The 14597-nt window shown below is 57.4% G+C and overlaps 1 protein-coding gene across 4 annotated transcripts in view; it reads left to right on the top strand.

Moving 5' to 3' along the window:
* The window catches only part of RPTOR (regulatory associated protein of MTOR complex 1), a 99127-nt gene that overhangs the window by 57534 nt on the left and 26996 nt on the right, over positions 1-14597 (top strand). For 3 of the 4 annotated variants that reach the window (XM_040081458.1, XM_040081460.2, XM_040081461.1), the window contains 8 exons: positions 450-641; positions 1579-1719; positions 2670-2787; positions 4012-4152; positions 4516-4674; positions 10237-10355; positions 10693-10761; positions 13967-14070. In XM_040081458.1, the coding sequence (XP_039937392.1) occupies positions 450-641; positions 1579-1719; positions 2670-2787; positions 4012-4152; positions 4516-4674; positions 10237-10355; positions 10693-10761; positions 13967-14070 (1043 nt within the window). The remainder of the gene's footprint in view (positions 1-449; positions 642-1578; positions 1720-2669; positions 2788-4011; positions 4153-4515; positions 4675-10236; positions 10356-10692; positions 10762-13966; positions 14071-14597) is intronic. The other variant, XM_040081459.1, reaches the window with a different exon arrangement.

Genomic DNA, 14597 nt, shown 5'->3' with positions numbered 1-14597 from the left:
GCCGAATTTGGAAACACAGCTAGGACGTTGGGGTTTGTTATTTCTGTGTGGGTTAAGAGAAGAGTTGGCCTGGAGATGTGGCAGATGTTCTGTACCCAGCACCTGGCAGTGGGGCACAAGGACACTGGCACAGAAAGAGTCCCTGGTGCTGTCCAGTGGGACCCTGGTGGCTGGGAATGGTCTGTGGATTGAGCCATAAACCCTGGGGCTCTGACAGGTGCAAGGAATGTTTCCAAAGAGGAAAAAACCAAACTTTTATGCATTTCAGAAAGCATTTTAACGCTCAACTATTTCATCAGCTCTGTGCTGCTGGTATTCCGTAGCAGAATCAGTCTGGAAACACTGAATTATTTTCTCTTGGCTTGCTGACTCCTTCAGAAATAGCCTCCTTCTGTGGGGATGAGGTGGGAAGCTGTCATCCCAAACAAAAGACTCGGTTTGTGTTGCAGGAAGCCTGCCTGCAAGGGAACCTGATAGCGATCTGCCTGGAGCAGCTGAGTGATCCCCACCCGCTCCTCAGGCAGTGGGTGGCCATTTGTCTGGGGAGGATCTGGCAGAACTTCGACTCAGCCAGGTGGTGTGGAGTGAGAGACAGCGCCCATGAGAAGCTCTACAGCCTCCTCTCAGATCCCATCCCGGAGGTAAAGATGCAGCTCTCCTGCTGAAGGCCCCTGGGACTGGCAGCAGGACAGAAGTTCCTGCAGAACCTTCCAGAGCCTTGTGTTTATGGCTGGTTCCGAGAATGATCTCGCTGCTGTTGCTTCAGCGTGATGCGAGTCAAACAAGCCCTGCAAGAGGAGCTGCCAAAAAAATGCAGAGGGAGTTCACAGAGCCCCAGACCCCTGGGCACTGCAGTTAGCAAATGCCACGGGTTTTGCTTCCTTGCCTATCAGAAGCTGTTAAAAATGTGGTCCCAGAACTCACTGTGTTTTGCAAAAAACCCTCTCCTCTTTTTGTCCAAGTGTGAAAACTCTTCTCCCCCCCGCTCGTTGTGAAAATGCGTCTTTAATTGGCTGTGTTTTACCTTTGTGACACTCCCAGGGGAGGAGGGATTGTGCAGGGCCTGGCAGTGACTGACAGAGCCCATCAGACCCAGCACACACACTGGGAGAAGGGAGCTGAGGTAAACAGCTCTGGAAACGTGCAGAGATTACAGATGAGATTCCCTTCCACATCCAGTCTCTGCCCTGCATCCTCCTCCTCTTGCCCCAGCCCCATCCTCCCCACTTTTTGAGCAGAGTTGGGGTGGCTTTCCAAAGTTTTCCCTGATTTTTCTCCTTTTTCCCATCATGTGCCTTCCCGTAAGCCCGTGCCTGCAGACTGGAGTCAGCACCCCTATAAAACACCCACATCCCAGCAGGAGCTGTGTGTACCTTCCTCCTGCTAATTAATATTCAAGGCAACACCAGCTGGAAGAGGCACCCACGGGAAGGAAATGAAACGTCTGGGAGCGCTTAGAACTCCCTTTGCCGAGGCCGCTGGGGTCGATGCTCCCAGGACTGAGGGAGCTCAGTTTGCTGGGATAAGTGAACCCCCCGTGGCAGCAGAGGGGACAGCCGGGCCTCTTTGTGTCCCCAGGTTCGCTGCGCCGCCGTCTTCGCTCTGGGCACCTTCGTGGGCAACTCGGCGGAGCGCACGGACCACTCGACCACCATCGACCACAACGTGGCCATGATGCTGGCCCAGCTCATCAACGACGGCAGCCCCATGGTGCGCAAGGTACGGCCGGGCTCTGCCCTGAGCGGCCTGAGTGTGGCCTGAGTGTCCTGAGCGTGTCCCGAGCCTGCCCCGAGCCAAAAGCTCTCCCTGCCCTAGGAGCCGCAGGGATGATCACAGGCTGCCCCAGAGCAGCTCTCCAGGCTTGGGAGAGCTCTGGGTTCTGATGCGCCGTCGTACATCAGTGGGGCACTAGGTGGTTTTTGACATCCTGGATTGTTTTTGAGGGCTGTTCTGAAGTGTCCTGATGTTGGTGTTTACTTGACTGGAACGTCAACACCCTGGCAGTTGTCACCGGCGTGGCCAAGATTCATTTCTGTTGTCTCGTCCCAGCATTTAATCAGTTCAATTCAAGAGAGAGCTGCGTGGCACGCTGAATGCTCTGTGAGATTTATAAATCTCTCCTTGGGAGATCAGTCCCTGAGCAGACACAGCAGCCAAAGCCAGCTCTGCCTGCTGTTCCCAGGGGCCAGGCAGGAGGTGCCTCTGGAGGGGCTGGGCAGTGCCAGGAGGGTCCAGCTGTGCCAGGGGGGGCTGAGAACCCCCAGCCCCGGCACAGCCCCCGGCTCTGAGGCAGCCACACACCCCCTGTGGGCTGGGCCAGGCCAGGGCTGCCTGTGACACGGCCTCAGGCTGACAAACCTGGGCAGAGTCAGCCGCAGCACCCCGGGATGGTTTGGTTTGGAAGGGACCTTAAAGCTCACGTCGTTCCCTGCCCGCTGTCCCTGGGCAGGGACAGCTCCCTCCAGAGCAGGCTCCAAAGGGACGAGGCCTGCCCAGGTGGAAAAGGCTTGTGAGGAATGAAGTGTGAGGCAGAGTCCCGAGGCTTTCTGCAGTTCAGCCCCTGAATTAAGGGAGAGTTATCACCCAGTAATACCAATACTGGTCAGTGTTTTCAGTCCCTCCTTTCTCACCTGTGTAACCGTGAGCTGTTCCCTGTGCTCTGTCCCCAGGAGCTGGTGGTGGCCCTGAGTCACCTGGTGGTTCAGTACGAGAGCAATTTCTGCACCGTGGCCTTGCAGTTCATCGAGGAGGAGAAGAATTACCCTCTCCCTTCTCCAGCTGCTCCAGGTGGGGCTTGGCTTTGGCAGGAGGGGTAGGGCCCGAAAGGACTTGGGAATTATTTTAGGAGTTTTCCCAACACAGTGAGCTTCTTGCTGGTGGGGATTTATTAAAGACGTGGTGAGTGACAGGAGGGGAGGTCTGGTGTCTGTTCAGCCTGTGAGATGTTACACTGGAGAAATCCATCCTCCACCTAAACCATGGCTGTAGCTCACCAGGAGCCTCCTGCCCCATTCGGAGATTCCCTTCAGCTCCAGGCTGGAGGATGTTGGTCAAGGCAGCACAAAGGTTTATTTGCTTCCTCCCCTCTGGAGTCACACCTGAACGTTCAGTGTCACATTGACCTGGTCAAGCTCCAGCACACCATGAGCCAGCCCTGCTGCTGTGGGGACCAGGCAAGGAGGGGAAGAGCTCTGTGCTCTGGGCCTGTGACCTCATCCCTTCTGTGGCTTTATGTGAGGAATTAAATGTCCGGGTGAAGTTGTCTCTAACCTCACCTCTTCTTTAGATGTGAACTGCAGTGGGAATCTTGAAGGAGAATCTTGGAGACAAGACTGTGTTCTGTCTCTGCACAGAGTGGTTTAGTCTCTGTCCTCTGAATAACTGAATCATGTTGGGAAGTGAGCTCCTCCCCATTTGCTGCAGGAAATAAACACTGCACACAGTTCATACAGGGCTTTTCCTGATCCAAAAGAACCCTGCAGTGGGATGCTCTGGAAGCACTGGTCCCCCTGCACAGTGCAGCCCCTCTGCAGGGAAACAGCAGCTCTCTGAGCCCGTGGGTCTGCGTGTGCTCAGGGTGAAATATCACTTGAAATCAGGCCGGAAATTTGGTCAGGAGACCGGAATTTTCATGGCTCCTGACGATGAGAAAATCCGGGGGGGTTTGATGAGCAGCAGCAGAGAGGAGCTGGCCAGCGCCGCCCCAGGCCTGGCACGGGGGCTGGGCAGTGGCCACCCCAGAGAGTGGACACGCTCTCCTGCAGAGAGGAGTCCCCAGGGCCTGGGCAGGCACTGGCGAGGCTGGGCTCGCTGTCCCAAACCCGCAGCGCGGGCAGCAGGGACGCGGGGTCCGTGCCGGCTCCGCTGCCGCGCCTCGTTCCCTCTTCTCCCCACGGGGAATTGCAGAGCCTCCCGTGGCGGTGGTGTTCCGGTGACCGATCTGCTGGGAGATGACCCCGGTGCCGTGGCGGGGTTCGCTTCCAGCCCTAACCGCTGCCTCTCGCCTCGCAGAGGGCGGCAGCCTGACGCCGGTGCGGGACGGGCCCTGCACGCCGCGCCTGCGCTCCGTCAGCTCCTACGGCAACATCCGCGCCGTCACCACGGCCAGGAACCTCAACAAGTCCCTGCAGAACCTCAGCCTCAACGAGGAGTGTAAGGCACAGCTCCCAGTTCCCCCACTTTTCCCTCCCCTTGGGCCTGGCTGGCGCTGGCGCTCCGGCCCGAACCTCCAGCTCCGAGGGCTTGGATGAGGAGCCCCCCCCCAGAATTAGTTGCAATTTTCTGGCCGATAGCGTTGATTTTTCTGAGTGTTTGGGGATTAAAAAGGCGCCTTCCGGCCTGCAAGCATAAGTGGATTTTTAACTCGCTCTTTTGCTTATTGGGTGTTGAATCATTCGGTATTAAAAAGGGGAATTGCCCCCTGGGTGAGGGCTTTCCTTGGCTGAGCGTGGCAGGGTTTAGAAAAGGGCGCTCGTGTCCGGGTGAAGACTGTTCTCTGCTGTTCTGTCCTGGCAGCTGGAAGCTCCGTGGCGTTCTCCCCTGGGAACCTGAGCACGAGCAGCAGCGCCAGCAGCACGCTGGGCAGCCCCGAGAACGAGGAGTACATCCTGTCCTTCGAGACCATCGACAAGATGAGGCGAGTCAGCTCCTACTCCTCCCTCAACTCCCTCATAGGTGAGCACAGCCCCTCTTGCCCCTGTGGAAACTCGGCATCCTGGAAATTCCACCGGAGCCTCTCCCCCTGCTGTGTGTGGCTGGGTCACTCCAGCGGAGGGATGGGAGCGGGAGCTGTTGGCTCCGGTTCTGAGCTTCGCTGCAATCCTGTTAGGAATTCAGGCACAAAGCAGTGGGGGCCTCAACAGCTTTGCCTTAAAATACCTGTAGCTTTTCAAACAATCTGAGCCGTTTTGGCACCGCATCACAGGCACCGTGCAGGAGGACCTGGCGTTTGGAATGGCCTCCTTCCAGGGAGAGCAGCATGCCCAGGGAAATGCTGGGGGAAGTCTCTGCATTTCCTCTGTAATCGGTAAATGGGCCTGTGTCACAAACCAGTGCCGAGAGAGTAACTCAGGGAGGAATCACCTGGGTGATAGAAGTGCCTTGACCGAAGAAACATTTTCTCCGCTCTGTTTTCTAGGAGAATTAATGGTGATTTGGCTCTCCCGAGTTGAAAGATTTGGGGATTGTAATTACTGAGCCCCTCTGGCAGTTTAAAATCATGAGTTCATTAGGAACTTGATCAGTTAATTTGCTTTTGATTATCAGTAATGACATTGGATCTTCTGAAGCGTGGCAGGGATGTTAGGAAATTTCTCTCCATCTTGAGCTCGGAGTTGAGTTTTCCCATTCCCGCTGGTGTCTGCTGGATGGCTGCCGTGTGTCTCACAGGAGCTGGAAAAGGCTCTGGAGAGGAGCTGGAGGTGCTGAGGGGAACCTTGGAGAGAGGGAGCAGCTCTCCAGGGCCTCCCTCACTCCTGTTCCATCAAAGAGCTCAGACCCAGCTGGAAACGCAGAGCTTAGAGAAGTGTTTAAAATTCATGACTCGCACAGAATCCCATTACCTCCCCGTTTGCCTGCTGCAAGCCCGGCTCTTCTCATTCCTTCTGAAGCATCACCATCCTCCAGCCCTGTCTCCTGCTCCCCAAGGAGAGCTGCCACAGCCCCAGCCTCCCCCACGGCTCTGCAGCCCAGGCTCACCCCGTTCCTTGGTGTCCTGACGTGCCTCGGGCTGCTGCTGCAGGGGAGCTGGGGGAGCCCGGTGGGGCAGAGACTTGTGACTGAGGGAATGCTCTGCTCTGCCCTGCCCTGCCTCTTCTGAGAGAGGAAATGGAGCTCTGGCTCTGCAGTAACGCCTCTGCCAGGCGTCTGAGACGGCCAGAGCAGTGAAAAAGCTGTTTGGGACACGTGAGGAGGCTCCCAGTGAAGCAGAAATCTGGTCTGTAAGAGCGAAAGGAGGAATTTTCAGCCACGGTTTGTGTTCTGTGCTCTGCATTCCCTAAGCTGATTCGTTGATCACAGAATGGCAGGATGGTTTGGGTTGGGAGGGACCCTAAAGCCCACCCAGAGCCACCCCTGCCATGGGCAGGGCACCTCCCACTGTCCCGGGCTGCTCCAAGCCCTGTCCCTGCTGGCCTCGGGCACTGCCAGGGACCCAGGAACAGCCACAACCTGCTGTGCTCAGGTCTTTGTTCCTCTCTGGCAGTTTTAAGAACTTGGCGTGGGAGGGATTGTTCTGGATCAATCTCTGCACTGGCACTGAGACATCATCCAAAAGCTTGAGGAGCACCTCTCCGTTCCTCCTTGTCGCATTTCACAAACGGTTCCTTAGCTAGCTGTGGCCCAAATGTCCCCGTTGTGGCTCCCCAAGTGCAGCCACACACGCTCTCAGCCCAGCTCTGTTCTCTGGCAGCTGCTCCTTGGCCAGACAGGCCAGTACCAGGAGAGACATTTGTTTCTGGCCCAGTTTTCCAGCTGGCAAGAGGCAGTTTGTGGTTAGTCAACAAAGACATCATTTTGGAAGGGAAGCTGAGCCTTGCTGCTTTTCCATACAGCCACTCATTAATCTTGGTGTCCTGGAAATGTTCAGTTTTAAGATAGGAAAAGGGATGGAATTAAGATGGGGGTTTGCATACCTCGAGGCAGATTATTCATATCCAAACCGCTCGATGAAAGCCTTTGTCCTACAGAGAGCTTGGCTGCAGAGATTATCTTAAGGAGTGATCAAAGAGGGAGGGAAATAAATCTTGGAGCAATGAAGTGCTGGGGAATTGTTGCCTTTTCCAGCAGGAGAGGCTGGGGGTGGAGGACTGTTTGCCATTTCCCAGGATCTGCCTCGGAGTGCCGGCCAGGTTGCTGCAGTGAGGATGAGGAGAGCAGAGGTGGAGGTGGACGCTGAGGTGCAGAAAGCAGTGTTGGGGCAGAGGAGCCTCCTGCTCCCTCGGTGTTAATGGCCTGAGATAATGAGGAGCTGGTCGGCCAGCAGCGTTTGTAACTGGGAACAGGCACAGCAGCGAAATCCAGGGGTTTGTTTGGGTGGGGTTGGGGAGTGGCAGCTTGCTGCAGGGGCTGTCTCTCGGTGCTGCCAGCTCCGGCCAGGGGCACCTGCTCTCAGGAGCCTCCCCCGAATGAGCTGCTTGGGGCTGCTGTGGAAGCACGGGGAGCTCCAGCTGTGCCTCTGCAAGTGCCCGGGGGTGGGAGCGAGCCCCTGCAGGGGTGGGGAGGGCTCAGGGGTGCACTGAGCCGTGCCTGCGGGCACCAGGCCGAGCAGAGCTCCGGGGCTGTGGGCATTTGGGCTGTCCCCTTCCCCCGGGGTGCCTCCTGGCAGGGCAGGGCTTTGTGGCACAGACATTTTGGAGCAGCTCCCCGAGTCCTCGGGGCTGAGATATTTCGGCTGCGTTTCCCTGGGCTGGAAGGCTCCATCCCTGTCCCTGTGTGCCTGCCTGAGGGTTTCACCCGCTGTCCCCCCGTGCCCAGCCGAGGTTCGGGTGCCTCCCCAGGAGCAGGGAGCTGGCAGTGGGTCTGCTCCTGCCGCAGCGCTGGTGGGAACTGGAGCTGCCCCGTCTGTGGAGGTCAGGGCGTGAGGTCACTGCAGGGATTTCCCCAGGGGATTGGAAAGGAGCCCTGGCCCAGCCTGGCAAAGCCAAGGGAATAGATGAAGCCGTCAGCAGTCGGGTTTGATCCGCCCTGGCTCTCCCTGGAGCTGCTGCAGCCCGGCCCGTCCCGGGGGCTGGCAGGTGAGCTGAGCCCCCGTGTGCAGGGCAGACCAAACTCGGGGGAGCGGCAGGCAATTTCTTCTCGACATTCTTCGAGAGGGATCACTTTGTAACCGCGAGTCCGTGCTGCGAGGTGCGCCGAGCTGGCTGTGACTAATTACAGAGCTGTCTGCTTCCATTAACGCCAGGCCCTGCTCGGCTCCTGCTTTGCGTCCCGGGGACAGCTCAGGCGCTGCGGCCCTCAGCGTGAAATGCAGCTGCTGTTCTGCTGCCCCCTCTGCTGCTGCCCTTCTCCCAGGGGCTGGAGCTCAGGGGCCGGCAGGGAGCTGGCTCGGGTGTGTCCCTCCTGCACCCACGGTGGCGGCAGGGAAGAGCAGCCCTGAGCCCCAGGTGCCTTTGTAGAAGCTCCCTGTGTTCTCCTCAAGGGCTCCACAGGAGAGGTGAGGCTCTTCTCTTCCTCAGGGTCTCTCTCAAAGGCTGGGAAGGGGGAATTGCACCGGCACAGTTCTGCTTAAAATGTGGTTTTTCCCTGAGACTTAGATGTATAAAAAATGTCGTTGGGGCTCTTTCTCCAGGAGCGAGGTGGTTATCAGAGCCCCAGGGAAATCAGCTGGGTGCTCCCCTCGCTCTTCCTCCTCTCCCTTTCCTTTTACTCTCTTTAAAGAGTTGAAGGCATCCAGATTTCCCCCCGGCCCTTATGTAACGGGCTGGAGTGTGGGAGGCAGAGCTCTGGGCACAGCTCTGGGCACACCTCAGACATTACCTGGCTGCTGCTTCACCAGCTGAGCCTTTTTTCCTCCCACACCTTGTAGCACTTTGCCTCTCTCCCTTCTTGTTCTTTATCCTTCCCCCTCCAGTTTTGCTCTCCTTGGTAATAGAAGCTTCCAGGATTTAACATTGTTATCTATTTACAGCCTTTGCAATTTTACTGTATTATATAAATATTATCCAATATTACATAAATATGTGTTTACAGCCTTTACAATTTACATTGTTGGAGGTTTTACAGCCTTGTCAGTGCCTGAAGGGGCTCCGGGAGAACCAGAGAGGGGATTTACACAGGGGCCTGGAGGGAATGGGAACAGGACACGGGAATGGCTTCCCACTGCCAGAGGGCAGGGTTGGACGGGATTTTGGGGGAAATTCCTCCCTGGGAGGGTGGGGAGGCTATGGAGCAGGGTGCCCAGAGCAGCTGTGGCTGCCCCTGGATCCCTGGCGTGTCCCAGGCCAGGCTGGAATAAGCTGGGGTGGTGGGAGTTCTGCCTGGGTCACCCCCAGCACAGGAACAGCCCGCTCCAGGTGCTCCCTCCATAAACACTCCTGAGAGTCCCAGTGCAGATTTCAGCAGACGTCACTTGGAACACCCTTAGGATGCCAGGTGAGAGGGACACCCTCTGCAGGTGGGCTGGGAGGGAGGAGTTGGGCTGCGGGGGCTGCCTTGGCCCTTTGCGGAGCGATTTGTCACAGGTTTTGGGGCACAGGGGGGTTCCCCTTTCAGAGCAGCACCCCGAGGGCAGCCTGCAGGCTCCTGGAGCCCTCCGCCAGCGCTCAGAGCTGCTCTGTGCCAGCCTGCTCTGCTTGCAGGGATCAGCTTTAGCTCTGCCAGGTGAGGAGCTGCCTGCTGACCAAGGGGGCCTTTCCTCCCAACTTTATATTTAGATGCCTCCAGAAACACGGGAGGAAAAGCAGCAACAGCTTGATCTGTCATTTAGCACTGATTGTGACTCATCCGAAATCTCTATTTTAGCTCTTTTTTTGTTGTTAGTGCAACCACTTTCACATTGTCCAAATGGCTCCACTCCCAGCCGGGGCGTTGCACGATCAGACACCGGCAGGGCTCGGAGGCTGAATAACAAATTCTCGCCCAAAAGCAGCAAAATAAAGCGTTCACGGAATTCTGTCAGTTGTTGCAAGCGCTTATTAATTTGATTTGTACTTTGAATCTGTCAGTCCCTTCTGCTGAAATACCGAACAGCTGATCTCGCTCGTTAAATAACAAATTGGAGGAATTGATACAAATGTCAATAGGAAGGAGTGAGTTGGACCCGCTGCTTCCTGAGGGCTCAGCTCCTGAAGCTTGGCTTTAAACATTTAGTGAACTTGTGGAGTGTAGAGAGCCCCTGCACCATTCAATAAAAATCACCACAGCAGCGTCAGGCAGTGACTGTGGGTTTGCACCATTAAGTATTTCAACTCAGACATTATCCACTTGGCCTTTCCAGGTGATTTGCTTCAGGAGCCTGCAAAAGCTGGAGTTTGACTGGAGATGATTTAGGGAGCCTTTAATTTATTTTGCTTCCTCACACTTTGATTTCAGGAGCCCTTGCAGGGTTCACAGACAGGCAAAAGGGAGACAAAATGCCCGTGTGGGATGTTTTTGAGCTCCTCTCTTGATGTTCCCCGAGATGTCATCGGGTTGTTCGGAGTTCTAATGAATTTTCTCACGTCAGATCAAAGAATCGGAGTTGATGGATTGTCGTGCGCTGCAGGGCTTTGGGGTTTGTTGTGTTTTTTATTTTTCTAGGTGTGAGTTTCAACAGTGTTTATACCCAAATTTGGAGAGTGCTCCTTCACCTGGCTGCCGACCCCTATCCCGACGTGTCCGACCTGGCCATGAAGGTTCTCAACAGCATTGCCTACAAGGTATGTGCCTGTCCCTGCTCACCTGTGCTCCCAGCTCTTGGGATGTGGATTTTCTCATGCTTAGGCAAGGCTTAGGCAGACTGACCTGGATGGGTCTGGTGGAGTGCTCTGCCTTTTGCAGAAGGAGCTTTTAGTGCTTCACGATGCTAAACTCTGCTCTGAACCCCTGATCAGGTAAAATGGATACGTGGGGGAGGGCCTGGGGATGTTTTAGGGTGTGAATTAGGCACAGACCTCGGGCAGTAAGGTCTGGTTTAGAAGTCTACTTGTCTAGATCAGTCCCTGGGATAAACCTTAAGCATCCTTCATTAAATTATCCGTTTGCAAACCGATTTAGATAATGCAAGTGGGACTGGCCTGCAGACTGAAGCCACAACGGCTCTCCAACCCAGGTGAACTAGTACATGTGAGTCAGCATGCAGACCCCTGCCACTCCTCACCCCAGCCCAGGCTGGGTGCCTAAACCTCCATCCTCATCCCATCTCATCCTGGGGGTGACAGGATGTCCCTGGAGGTGCCCCCCTGGGCCAGCACCTTCCCCCAGCCGGGGCCAGGCCACCCCAGGACATCTTCTCACCCCGCGCGTGCCCTGGCTGGGCACAGAAAGCTCTGTGTGAACCTTTCTGGCCACCCGAGCATCCAGACCATGAGCCATTGCAATGGGAGCTCTCTTACTGGGCCTTTCCAGGGCACCGTCCCAGCTCCTCAGGCCGGGGCTGCCGGGCTGGAGCTGCGGTAAGAGAGCAGCGCTGTGCACTGCCACCGTAACGCCTCAGACACCTCTGCTTGGGAATCACAGTTTCTCTTGAGACAGTAGTCACTGACTCGGACCCTGGTTTGTTTGAAGTGCACGTGCCAGTGAGTGCTGAGGGCTGGGTTTGGGACAGGGAATTCTCTTGGCAGTGGGGGCAGCAAGCTCAGCCCTTCCCTGGCCAGACAGGGGTACAGCAAAGGGCACAGGATGCCGAATGAGGGCAAGAAGGAAAGGAAAAGGTGGAAGATTTCCCTCTCTCTGCTCTAGATGCATGAAACTGTTTCAGTTCTGTGTTTGGAAGGCTCTCTGCAGAGTGAAATGTTGCTGCTGCTGTTAAAAGGGATATAAAGAGGAACCAGATCTGCTTTTCCTGGCCGAAATGTGTTTTCAGGAGTTGCTCCCTGCCGGTGCAGATACCCGGTGTCGATGCTGATATCGATGCTGCTGTGATCATTCCCCTGTCATGTCCCTGGGAGCGCTGGGGCTGCTGGGGGCAGCTCTGCTCACTCTGCCACCTTTGGGCCTGGCTGTGCTGCTGCTGGGTCTGGTGCAGCTCACTGCACGGCTGGGCCAGCTGCTCTGCCCCTGCTTCCTGAGGCTGCGGCTCTTCCCACGGGCTTGGGAAGCAGGAAGCATTCCCACGGACGAGGGTTTTTAGCTGGGGATGCTTCCGTGAACAAAACTGGTTTGTTCTTCCTCGCCTTAGCCCTGAGATCCGTAAGGAAGCGTTGGGTCCCGGGCTGTGCTGCGCATGTCGGGGGCTTTGCTTTGGCCAGGACCCCGTGCCTTGGGCGGCTCTGTGATGAAAACCCCAAAACGCAGAGCCCCCAGGCTGTGAGCTGCCCCCACAGTGTGCTTTCGGGCTCAGGGGCCGCTCTGGCCTTTGCTGGTGCCGGGAGCGGTGCTGCAGCACCGCGGCCGAGCCGGAGGCTGTGCTGGGAGCTCAGGCAGGAGCTGCCCGCTGCAAACCAGGGACAGGGAAAGCTTTGCCAGCCGTGTCCTCAGCCCTTTCCTTCGTGCTGGTGGAGCTTGTTGGGTGTACAGGGGAGCGCTGCACGTGGGCACTGCCCCTCCCCAGGGTGTGCCAGCGCTGCCCGCTCGGGGGTTGAATTTTACCGGTGAACGCAAACAGAAATTGTTCTGCTTAAACAAAAGTACTGCCTCAGGTGATGTAAAACACTCGGTGTTCCGGGGGTTTGATGTTTTGGTTTAATTACTGTAAATTTAGGGAAGGAGAGGCTTCATTTTGGAGCTGGGCAAGCTGAGGTTTTCTTCCATTGGTCGCTCACTGTGGTCTGGGGGCCCTGGCTGGGGCTGGGGGCTTCAGTGGGAACAGCTGGGCAATGTATCCATGGGCTTCACATCTGGAGTGGTGGGGCACTAAATATTGCAGAACCATGGGGTGGGTCAGGCGGGGAGGGACCTTAAAGCTCATCCAGTGCCACCCCTGCCATGGCAGGGACACCTCCCACTGTCCCAGGCTGCTCCAGACCCCGTCCAGCCTGGCCTTGGGCACTGCCAGGGATCCAGGGGCAGCCACAGCTGCTCTGGGCACCCTGTGCCAGGCCTGCCCACCTCACTGGGGAGGATTTCTCCTCGATGTTCCATCCAGCCCAGCCTCTCTGGAGACATTCCAAAGCCCCTGGAGACGTTGCTGTGTCACTTGCTCCGGGTGCCCGTGCCTTGGCCGGGGGGTGAGCTGGGGGATCTCCAGAGGTCCCTCCATCCCCAGTGTCCCGTGCCCCCGTGGTGGTTGTTATCAGACGGGACCAGAGTGTCCTGCTGGGGTTTTTACTGGAGGCAGGGCTGTGGATCTGTTTCTCCAGAAGGGCCGTGGGGCCGTGCCGGGTGTGAGCAGCCGGTGTGTGGGCTGCCCGGGCTGCAGCCTTCCTGCAGGGGATCTGCTGCTGCGCTGTTCCCTGTGCTCATTAGGCGCTGCTGCGCCTCACCCGGGCTGCGGCTGCCTCGGGATTGATGTTTGTGATGCAGATGGGAATGGTGCAGTTCTCCTTCCCGGCCTGAGCCTTGGAAAACGCCCAGACCTGATTTTTGTGAGCACCAGAACAAACAATGGGAACCCAGTGTTCAGCGCTGGCCTCTAGAGACTTTATGAAATCCAAAACTCTTAAGAGGAAAGTTTGCTTCAGCCCAGGTTGCTTTGTCCGGGTGTTTTTAACAGAAGGTTCGAGGCTGAATCCCAGAATCACAGAATCGTTTAGGCTGGAAAAGCCCTCTGAGCCCATCCAGCCATTCCCTCAGCACTGCCAGGGCCACCACTGCCCGATGTCCCCAGGTGCCACAAGCACAGGGCCGGGGACTCCAGCCCTGCCCTGGGACTGTGCCAGGGCTGCACAGCCCTTGCAGGGAAGGAATTTTCCCCAGTACCCAACCTCAGCCTCCCCTGGCACAACCTGAGGCCGTTCCCTCTCGTCCTGTTGTCCCCTGGGAGCAGAGCCCGGCCCCCCTGGCTGTCCCCTCCTGCCAGGGAGTTGTGCAGAGCCACAGTGTCCCCCCTGAGCCTCCTCTTCTGCAGGCTCAGACCGTGCTTCACGATTCACGGTCGTGGAGGGAGCTGCAGGACTCAGTCAGGAGCTGTGAGGGAAGGCTGGTGGCTGTGGGGGGCCCTGGGCAGCTGAGGGGACCCCGGCCTGTCGCCCTGCGCTGTCTTTGTGCTGCTCTGCAGGTCCTGGCTCTGCTGGCTGCTCAGAGCCTTCTCCCTGCAGGCAGCAGAGGGGTCAGCAGTGAAACCAGCCGGTGCTGGGAGCAGCCCGGGGGCTCTGCTTTGCCCCCAGCCCGTGGAGAGCTCCCTGCCTGCCCCTGGCTGTGCCCGCCCGCTCAGGCTCCCTCTTCTCCGCAGGCCACGGTCAACGCTCGCCCCCAGCGCATCCTGGACACCTCCTCGCTGACGCAGTCGGCGCCTGCCAGCCCCACCAACAAGGGAATGCACATCCACCAAGTGGGGTGAGTCCAGCCCGGCCTTCCAGCACCTTCTGGGGCAGGGCTGGGTGCTCCCTGCCCGGCCCCACCCCGGGGAACGCGGCTCGTGCCGTCAGCAGGGTGAGGTGTGCAGGAAGGGAAGCTCTGGGAAAAGCTGGGAGCTCCTTCCTGTTTTCCTTTAGGGCAAAGAGTAACGAGCCCCTCTGGGTATCTCGCGGGGAGCTGGAAGGAAGGGCTGGCTTTGGCTGCTTTTACCTTTCCTGAGCTGTGGTGCCCAAATTCCCGCTGGGGTCTGAGCTGTGCCTGCTGCACATGGGGCTGATGAAAGCCAGGGTTAACTGATGGACACCACAGCCTGCCTGAACTGCAGGGAAACACAGTGCTGGGGGCAAGGCTGGGGGCTGAGAGCGGGGTTAGTTCCCAAAATGCTCTCAGGGGAGGACAGCACACGTCACACCTGCTGGTCCCATAACCAGTGTGCTCCAGTAAGGCTCCAGGCTGGAACAGAGGGCCCAGTTTGCATTCCAATGGTTTGAAGCTTCGGTTCCCCC

The sequence above is a fragment of the Hirundo rustica genome, chromosome 18 (genome assembly GCF_015227805.2).
Source record: "Hirundo rustica isolate bHirRus1 chromosome 18, bHirRus1.pri.v3, whole genome shotgun sequence".
In the NCBI taxonomy this organism is placed as follows: Eukaryota; Metazoa; Chordata; class Aves; order Passeriformes; family Hirundinidae; genus Hirundo; species Hirundo rustica.
This window is presented reverse-complemented; position numbering and strand designations above follow the sequence as displayed.